Source organism: Plasmodium coatneyi, chromosome 6 (assembly GCF_001680005.1).
Source record: "Plasmodium coatneyi strain Hackeri chromosome 6, complete sequence".
Classification (NCBI taxonomy): Eukaryota; Apicomplexa; class Aconoidasida; order Haemosporida; family Plasmodiidae; genus Plasmodium; species Plasmodium coatneyi.
Window position 1 is genome coordinate 841,645 of NC_033561.1, and position 9,781 is coordinate 851,425.

General features: G+C 44.5%; 4 protein-coding genes across 4 annotated transcripts; 2 read left to right on the forward strand and 2 right to left on the reverse strand.

Moving 5' to 3' along the window:
• Nucleotides 1-349: 349 nt before the first annotated feature.
• PCOAH_00014590 (Uncharacterized protein) lies at nucleotides 350-781 on the reverse strand (the record flags this gene model as incomplete). Its single annotated transcript, XM_020058268.1, has 1 exon — nucleotides 350-781. The coding sequence occupies one exon, from the start codon at nucleotides 779-781 to the stop codon at nucleotides 350-352; it is 432 nt and encodes a 143-aa protein (XP_019913874.1).
• Nucleotides 782-1,450: 669 nt separating this feature from the next.
• PCOAH_00014600 (RNA binding protein) lies at nucleotides 1,451-1,942 on the forward strand (the record flags this gene model as incomplete). Its single annotated transcript, XM_020058269.1, has 1 exon — nucleotides 1,451-1,942. One exon carries the CDS (start codon nucleotides 1,451-1,453, stop codon nucleotides 1,940-1,942), a length of 492 nt encoding a protein of 163 aa, XP_019913831.1.
• A 1,120-nt stretch (nucleotides 1,943-3,062) lies between these two features.
• PCOAH_00014610 (Uncharacterized protein) lies at nucleotides 3,063-7,020 on the forward strand (the record flags this gene model as incomplete). Its single annotated transcript, XM_020058270.1, is given in 2 exon segments — nucleotides 3,063-6,371; nucleotides 6,382-7,020. 2 exon segments carry the CDS (start codon nucleotides 3,063-3,065, stop codon nucleotides 7,018-7,020), a joined length of 3,948 nt encoding a protein of 1,315 aa, XP_019913693.1.
• Nucleotides 7,021-7,577: 557 nt separating this feature from the next.
• On the reverse strand, nucleotides 7,578-9,123 carry PCOAH_00014620 (Uncharacterized protein; the record flags this gene model as incomplete). Its single annotated transcript, XM_020058271.1, has 2 exons — nucleotides 7,578-8,174; nucleotides 8,293-9,123. The coding sequence occupies 2 exons, from the start codon at nucleotides 9,121-9,123 to the stop codon at nucleotides 7,578-7,580; spliced, it is 1,428 nt and encodes a 475-aa protein (XP_019913704.1).
• Nucleotides 9,124-9,781: the final 658 nt, after the last annotated feature.

The following is a 9,781-nucleotide window of genomic DNA, read 5'->3' on the forward strand; positions in this document are numbered from 1 at the left end:
TTGTCCACTTTGCCGTTTAATTTTTCTTTACGATTTAGAGGGGTATATCCTCTTCATGGGGGTCTCCCCTCCTGTGAGCAACTTACAGGCTGTAAGAGTTAACCGCATTGGGGATTTGGTTTGTCACCTTGCATGAACACTTCTATATGGGCAGAGATTCATGATATGAGTTGACTGTTCCGACGAAGGGATTGCCGTGAAATGAGTTAAAAAGGAAAAAAAAAAAAAATTAAAATAATAATAATAAAGGATCATAAAAGACAATAAATGAATGAGCTACATTAAACGCGCTGTGGTGAAAGTATGCATGGTGGGCACGGGCAGACCTGCCACACTCCCCCCACCCTGATCATGCGTCATACGGGGACAACTGCAAGGGGAAAAAACTGTTGTTGTAATGAATGCGTGACTTGATCCACAGGGACATCATATTCATCTTTGTGTCCTTCACGTCCACTGGCTTCGGAAACAAAGTGTTATAAGCGTAATCGATTTTGGACCGTTCGACTTCATCTGCACTCAAATAGTTTTGCATATTTTTCAGAACTCTTGAATCGAACCAGGAGAAGTTATTGAAGCACTCGTTCATCATTTTCGTGTCGTTCCACTCGGAGGACATTTCGTATGCAGTCATCATTTTCAAGTCCGCTAGTAGTAAGTTTAAGTTATTTCCATTCAGATTTTTTTTTTCTTCTTCTATTCTTTTTAAACGAGCATCACTACTGCCGCTACCGCCACTGCTGAGGCCGCCACCGAAACCGCTGCTGATATTCTCGTCCATACTTTCTTGTGGCGGTTAACCTTTCGTAGGTTTGTCATGAAGGTTTCTCTGTTGCTTCGTACAGGATGCATAAACTCCACGTGTGAGGGGTTCGAATGTTTGTTGGGGAAAGGCAAAGGAAATTAACTGGGCAGATTAACTTTTTCTTCCGCGTTTAAATGGTTGGCGTGTTTGCATGTGAAATGGAAAGGTGCGGCTTGGGTGTTCCCTTAACTCGTCAGGTTTTTCCGTATTGCCCGTATTTGTTACGTTTATAAAACGTTTGTCACATTTTTCACGTTTACCTCTTAATGACGTTCTTCGCGCTCGTCGCATTTATCACGCGTAGCATATGCCTGCACATTTCCTCGCGTAAGCACTCCCCTTCTTGACGTGTACCCCACGCGGTACCGAATCAGTCATTCAGTTGGGCTTACGCAACACGGGTAGCGATACGACTCTTTTTTTTGCGGGGCTCATATGAGCCATCCCTTTGTTAAAAGGGTACCATTTGAAAACATTTTTTGATATCTGCAAAAGGATGAACCTCTATGGTGGTACGGGGTTAACGACATTAGGCGCACTTTTCTGTTTTTCACCCATTTGGAAGGTTAGCAAAAGGGGGGCCGGTGGTGGGTATGCCCATAAACGCTGAATCACCCACCAGGGGAAGTTACACGAATATACAAAATGATGTCAACACTGCAGAAAGGTAAAGGGCTCATAGTAACACCATGTAAGCTCGTTAGCACTGCCAGTATGCGCGGCACACCTTTACGGGAGGCGAAGCAAACACCCACCAAAAATGGTCGAAGATTTTTCAGCGAATATCAACATGTGCAGGAAGAAAAAGTTAACCTGCCTAGGCTGAAATTGAGAGGACTACCATTCGACGTTGCAGAAGAAGAAATAAAAACCTTTTTTAAGAATTTCCAATTGGCCAAGGTAGGGTACCCTATTCATATCATCAGGGGGGTGAAGAACAAACCCACTGGTCAAGCGCATGTTTATTTTGACGACGAGGAGGAGGCGAGGAAGGCTTGCGAAACTCTGAATAGGAAGTTCTTACGCAACAGGTACATCGAAATATACACCGACTACATTTTCAACCATAACTTAACACTCGTTAAGGAGCACGTCACAACGTTGATGAGGGACCGTTACAGGAAAGACAACCAGTGAAGGGGGGTGGGGATCCCATAAGGATGAGGACGCATTGACAGTAAATGGACATCCACGTGCGGATCCCCAGCCGGAATTCAAACCAAAATACGTGAAGGAAGGAAAATGTGAAAGTTGGGGAACACCGGAAAGAAGGAAAAGCAACATGTCTTTTTTTCTTCTTTTTTTTTTCCATTTTCCATCTTTTATTTTTTTTTATTTTTTTTTTCGTTTAAGTGCGCGGCACCCGTTTATTCTTCTCCCCGAGCGCCGTGCCCATTTGGCAAAAATGCCTGAACAGAATTTGTCTTCCTTTTGCTATGTTTTGTTTTTTTTTCCTGGTAACTTTTTTTTCCTTTTTCCCATAACAACCCATTCGTTCTTATATAAAAGGGAGACATCAGTTGGCTCAACGTAATTTTTGCCCCACAGGATTAAAAAAAAAAAAGGCTCACATTTCGCACTTCAAGAGATAGCTACCCGCGTTGGCATGTGCGTACGTGTGGAAAAAAAAAAAAAATATATACACATAAATGTATTATCGTACAAATGTGCAATTATACCATTACACCTACGCACAACTGCGCTGTCGTTGCTTTTGCCTGAACGTGCAGGTGAAAACAATGCAACTGAAGGGGTCCAGAGCTAAACATGAGCTTTTCGCTTGTTCTGTGCCCACTTTTGGGTTGTTAATTTTGACGACGGCTGGGTTTGACCAGCGAGCCTTTTTTTTTTTTTTTACCTGACTCTTTTTTTTTATGAACATTCATACATGTTTTAAAAAAAAAAAAAAAAACTAGCCAAAAAGACGGTTTAAATGGCTGTATAAAAGGAGGTAAACGTGTCTTACAGGTACGTATGTTTTGTTTCGCCCTTTCGTCACATTGTCGAACATTTTTGGCTTCATTTTTTCATGACTCGTCCCTATGGGCACACCCATGCGCGTGTCTTTTCATTACTCATCAGTGCCACAAAAGGGAGAGGGAGAACAAAAACAACATTGATCATTTTTTTTTGTCAACACGCATTGGTATTTGACTCGCGTTAACACAACAGCTTGGTCATTGCTTAACTTTAACACATTTACCCTTTAATGTGAGTCTCTTTTTTTTTTTTTTTTTTTTTTTTTTTTTTCATACACATGAAATATCAACACACATCCAACGAGCACGAGTTGGGGAAAGGCAAAACCAAAAGGGGAAGTGCACCCGAGAAGAGGAAAAAAGGAAATGACAAACAAGGAAAACAGCTTCCCCCACCTCACATGATAATAGAGAAAAAAAAAAGAAAAAAGGAAACTAGTCTGAAGATAAGCAACATTGCTGGTGTATTACCTCTACAAGACGAAAAAAATCGGCCATCGAGAAGCAACAGCGTAGGTTCAAAGGAAAACGAGAATGGCGTCGTCCAGGGGAAGATAGGACAACCCGGTGGAGGTGACAAAGCGAACAAAAAGGAAAAGGATGGCCGAGAGGACAAGCAAAGTACACAAGTCACACGTGACACACAGGACGCAAATGCCAAAGCACGCTCAAAGAACAAGGGTAGAAAGAACAAAAAGAGCCTTGACGGGACGGGCGCCTTCAAAAGCGCGAAGAGGGATTTGAACACTCCCCCAGTGAAACGCGCTAAGGGAAAAATTGGACAAAGGAAAAATCCAAAGGGAAGGAAGGGCCAAACGAAGCAACATAAAGGAGGAGATGACCAAATGAAGCAACCAAGCATTAAAAGAGAACACTCATCCAAACGAATAAGCTCCTCAAAGGGCAAAGGGGGAGGAGAATATCCACCAAATGAAAAAAGCCTGATGGCCATTCAACCCAGGCATCCAAGCTTGGCTTCTTCAAAAAGGGGAGAAGTAGGAGAGGAGAGAAATAACAGCACCATCATAGAGGTCACTCCGTCAGGTAGCATCGACCAAAGTTGCATAGAAATAAATGGTATACGCCTCGGGAGCGCTTCGAGCTCCATTTTCCACCTGAGCCAAAGTGCAAAATGGGGGGACGAGCGGGAGTCTCAGGCCCTCAGCGTCAGTTACAGCGTCAGTCACAGTGTCAGTCATAGCACCAGTCACGCTAGCAGTCGAGATGGTAGTCCCTTTTTCAGCCGCGAAGTTAGTGGGGATGATAGTCCACATGTCAATCGTGCTGTCCGTTCTCAGGTTATTTTGCCTGTTAGTCGAGGCGCCAGTTCGCAAGTTGGTTACTTGGCAAGTCACTCGGTAAGCCACACAAGTGGAGAAGAACGGGGCCACTCAATTGGGCACTCTGTTTCCCACTCAATTGGACACTCTGCTACCCATTCGATTGGACACTCTGCTACCCATTCGATTGTGCTGCCGGCCACCCACTCAATTGGACATTCTGCTAGACACTCGATTGGACACGTTGTTAACCCCTTAATTGTCCACTCAGCTAGCCACACAAATGATCACAGACGTAGACATGAAAGCGGCCACTCGGTCAGCTACTCAGTTAGTCATTCCAGCAGCCCCTCAGTTAGTCGCCCAAGTGGCCACTCAATAAGTCACGCGCTTGGCCACCCAGTGAGCCACCTGAATGACCTCCCAATTGGACACCTCATCAGCCGTGTCAGGGATGGACCCCCTCCATCACCAAATCTCTACAGCAATGGCGGTATCAACGGTGACACTAATGCCCAGGGGGAGAACCAACCCCGGGACACCTACGGAAAGAGTCTATTCTGTGAACTCACGGAGGCCCTGCGAAACGATACTACGCAAACAAATGAAAAGAGCAACATAAGCATTCAACTCAAGGCCGAGGAAAAGGAACTTCAAATAAGTATGAACGAAACGACTGCACGTAAGTTGGGTACTCGAAAGAACAGCTCGAAGAGGTCTATCGATTTGATTAATTTGGCGAAGGAATTAAGGGGTAAATCCAAGGGGAGTGTCGAAATGGGCACGAAGACAATGACCACTTTGAGGAGCTCCAGGAAGGGGAAGCACCAGCAGAAACAGCAGCAGCAGCAGAAACAGCAGCAGCAACAGCAACAACAGCAGCAGGGGGCTAATCTTCGCGTCAAAGCGAAGGGGAAAAAAGTGGCCACCCGTAGGGGAAGCGACCTCGGAAGAGGTAGCGGTAGTGGTAGTGCTCATGGCAAGCGAAGTGCTGACTCCAACATTGTGAAGGCGAAGACGAAGGTGAAAAAGAAGGACGCAGATAGTCGTGGAAGGACAAAATTAATTGCCCCCCCAGAGGTGAAGAGATCAAGCAGGAGGGGCAAAACAGGCAAGGCGGGGGGGAGGAAGGGCGTAGCGAAGATGGACCAGAAAGAGGTAAAAAAGGAGGCCACAAAGGAGGATGGACAAAAAACAGATAAGACGACCAAGGAGAAAAGAAAGAACATAGAGGAGTCAAACAAACTGAGCAAAGAGGCATCGAGCAGAATGAGCAGAGAGGCATCCAACAGAATGAGCAGAGAGGTAGTGAGCAGAATGAGCAGAGATGTAACGAACAGAATGAGCAGAGATGTAACGAACAGAATGAGTAAAGATGTAGCAAACAGAATGAGCAGAGATGTAACGAACAGAATGAGCCCAGAGGAGGTGACCAAAATGAAAGTACAGGAGGTGATCGTCGTGAAGGAAAACGAAGAAAAGGAAGAGGAGAAGACGAATGCAGAGCAGACAGACGCGGGAGAAAAGTCAGACCGTGTGGAGGTAAGCCAGGTGGAAGAGGTACAAAAGGAGGAAAAGGCAACAGAAAAGGGGACAGAAAAGAGGACAGAACAAACCTTAGAGACAACAACGGAAGACCCAGGAGAAGAGAGAACCCCAGAGGAAGAGACCCAAAAGGAAGAAGCAAATGAACTACAAGTAGCGTCTCCGAAGGAAGACGGACGTGCAAATGTAGCAGATATGAACGATTGGCAGAACAAAAGGGAGGGAACAAAAACGGTGGAAGAAATTTGCCCAGAGAGGGAAGTTGTGGTGAGCAAATCAGACGATAAGGAGAAGGTAACGTCGAAGAGGAAAATAAAAGCCAGGACAGGTATGAAGGTACGGCAGAAGGAAAAGGAGGTTCGAGGCCATGCTGGGGAGGAGCATGCGTCAGCTACTGATGTAGGAGAAAGGAAGAGAGAAGCTGCTAAACGGTGTGTCTACCCAAGGGAAGAGAAATCACCAATCCAGTTGTCCCTGGAGAAGCGAACCATGAAAGGTAAACACAGCAAGGTGGATAGCATCCTGCAGAAGTATATGCACTTGCAGGAGGAAGAAGTCGCCGCGAAGAGACAAGCAACACGGGATGATGTTCCAGATGACTTGCTAAATGTAGAGGGAAGGAGGTTCAAAATTGACGTCATAAATTTTGTAGGGAATATAACAACAGGGGAAGACTCCATTCATGAGGACATTCTGTTTTTCTTCGATTCGTATGAAAATAAATTAAAAAAAAAAAAAAAAAAAAAAAAAAAACGTCCTATCGTTAATTAAGAGGCTATTCAAATGTGAGCACTTTGAATTGGACGGGATCAGATTAGTCCTACAGGTCCTTGACAAAATTGCAGCTAAACTGATGAAGGAAATAAAGTTGGAGAAGATAGTGAGATGCTTCTCTCAGGTGACCCAGTCAACAAAGGATGGGCATGCAGGTGGGAAGGGAACATTAACTAAACAGAAGAAGAACAACAAAGATGCAGGTGGTACCTATTCAGCAGGGAACATGAATGGATTCGCACCAGATGAGAAGTACCTTAACATGTGCAGAAATAAATTGTATGGTATTATTTTCAGTCCGAGGAGAGCACAAGGGTTTAATCCTTCCACCCTCTACTTCATTCAACGGTGGAACGACAATGCTCTGTTGATCATGCTGAGGGAAAAGTTGGAAGAAATTCAACGGAGGAAGATGTTGCCACTGAGGGGTGCCATCCCTTTGTCCTGCTTTAATTTGTTAAAGCGTAAAGTTATGTGTAACATTGCTGGTGCCTGTTGCATAACTAGCCGTGAAATGGTTGGTGGGGAGTTTTCCGTGCCCCTTCCGCCCCTCCCCCCGAGGCTAGCGGTGCACAGTGAGGGGGGAGACTGCTTCGTGAAAGTCGGTGGGGCGGTTCGCGTGCTGGCGTCCAAGTAGGACGGTGAAAAATGAAAACTTTTTCCCCAACATGCCTAAGTAGCCCCTTTTTTTGTTTGCTGCCCGGGGGGGAGTCGCCCTGTACCGAACAGTGTTGTGTGACACCCTTCATGCCGCTTCCCCGTTTGTGTCTTTTTTTTTGCAAGCGGGCTATCAACCGATGAACAATTCAAAAGTGGAAACTGCTATTGGGGGGGAAGCGAATGTGGAGTCCCCACTCCTTCCGGTGAATTATTAGCCAAATGAAGGGAAAGATCAATTATATCAGGGTAAGGGGGTTCAAATAGGAAGGGTAAAAAAAAGAGGGGGGCGACGTATATTACCACCACTACGATGGGCGGTTCAGGTGGGAAGCCCCTTTTCGCCCACGCAAATGGTTACACAAGGGAGGTGCACATTTCTCTAAAAAGCAAACAAAAAAAAAAAAAAAAAAAAAAAACATCCAACAGTTTGGTCTGTTCCATTTAGATCATTTACCTATGGTAATGGAAGTCTGTTCTTTTTTTTCTCTCCCTAGTTAACTCACCTCAGATGAGACAACCGTCTTGTCCCCCAGTTTACTGAGGCGCATTCGCACTTTGGGAGAGGCTCCTCAAAATGCTTACGTACTGGTCAGGAATGCGAACAGAGTTGTTCAAATCATTGACGGCTTTACAAATAGGAGGGATATCACGCTCTAATGAAAAAATGTTCGTGAGGAAAAGGAGAAAGTTAAAGTCGCGAAATATATTGACCATGTCCTTTTGATTATGTAACGATCTAGACATGTAGTTAAACCTTTGGAGAATGGTGTAGTAGTTGTTATTGTTGGGGTAGGGGAAAAGAGTATTGTAGAGACTCTTATGGGAAAGAATGGGAACGTTATTAACACAAAAGAGGACATCAATTTTCTTCACTTGGATTTTCTCAATGAGGACTTCACTTTTACATTTCAAATATAACTCATTCATTAGGTCAACTTCGCTGTTAAAGTTTTTTATCTTTTGGTCTTTTTCATTTTTTTTTGCTTCGAAATGCAGGATGCTGTTTTGTTTTTGCATGTCTTTGATGATGTCCTTATTTAGCAACTTCAGCAAGTCGTAATTTATTTCATACGCCTCGACGACTATCGACTTGGAGCTTTTGTCCATGCCGACGGATAGCGTGATGAATGGCTTTACGTTGGGAATTTTTTTTTTTTTTTTTTTTTTTTTTTTTCCTGGGTGTGTGCTTTTGTCCTGTTTTGCGGTGATGTTTTTGCGCTTCCACGGGGGGTACACCATTTGGGGTTACTCCATTTGGGAGAATTCCATTGTTGGGTTGGTGCAGCGCGTTGGCCTCGAATGGAAGATTCTTTGGCGTGCTGTCCTGACGATGCTTCATCACTGTGAGCGCGAGGAGAACTTCCCTCCCCCCCATGGGGATGAACAACTCGTTCTCCTCATCATTCAACGTTTTTATCTTCTTGTTAAGTTTTACGAAATTTTTTCTTTTCTGGTTGGACATATTTAAGTCTACCCCGATGTCTGGATATGCATAAAGAACCCCCACCACTTCCAAGTTCAGCAGCTTCGCCAGCGCGTCAGCCTTCCTCCTGTCTTCGCTATTGAGCAGGTAATCCACGTCATACATTTGTTCTGGGCGGTTCAACGCAAAAAATACATTTTCGATTTTTACGTTAGAGTCATCTTCATACGTCCCGTATAGGACACCACAGAAGAGTTTCTTGTCCCCCTGGTTTTCACTCCTCCCATTGTTGTAATTTGCCTCGTTAAAAAATTCCTGCACATTGTACAGGCAGGCTTCACTGACACTTACATTTTTGCAAAGGGAATTGAACAGTGGGTTGATGGATACACGCTTGTTTTGTTCCAGGTGGAGAAATTTGTTTCCTACCTGTTCCTTCACTTTCTTCTTATGGGTATCATTGGTTGGGTTGTTTTTTTCACCCCCGCTGCTCGCGTTAGGGTTAGTGTTAGTCTTAGCCTTTCTTTCGCCCTTTCCCCCTATGCTGAACAACACGTTTGGAGTTATCGTCGCCCTGTTTATTTTCAAACCGTTGCATTTGTTGCTTGCGCAAATGAAATAGAGGCATGTCAGAAGGAACAGGGGGCCCTTTTTCATTATTCCAAAGGGGGAAGAGGCAAAGGGAAAACGGGGGCATGAGGAAGAAAAAGGTGCGATTCTGCTAGGCTGGCCACGCGCACTACATCTTTTACAACACTTTTGGAGAGGCTCCTGTGCAAGTTAGCATAGGGCGGAAAAAATCACACACGCGCAAATGTATGTAAGTATTCATTCGTGTATGCCTTGGTACTTTCCCTGTGTCACGGATACCTAATCGGTTCACTCGCCAATAGGGTTGGAAGAACGGACAATGGGCAGCGCCGCAGGGTGTGTGGGAGGATTCAGTGCACCCTACAACAGCAAACGGGTAAACAGTGACAGCAAGGAATGTCTTAAATAAGACTAAATGGGAAAGAGAGCAAGCAGGCCACGTAACGATAATTTATCACATTAGGGCTCATTTTTTCCGAAGATGGCAACGTGATGGAAATATCATCCAGTTTGGTAAAAAACAAACCTCCTGTGTATACAACTAGCTAAATTTTTTTTTTTTTTTTTTTTTTTCCTACCTGTTCAGGTAATTTTTTGATTTAAAAAAAAAAAAATTAGCTACCTACCGTGCGGCAGATTGGCCCTTTCCAAATCTGCACACATGTATATATGCACGCTTGTGTGGATGTATGCCTCCTTCTGTGGCCATCTCAGTTTCCCCCTT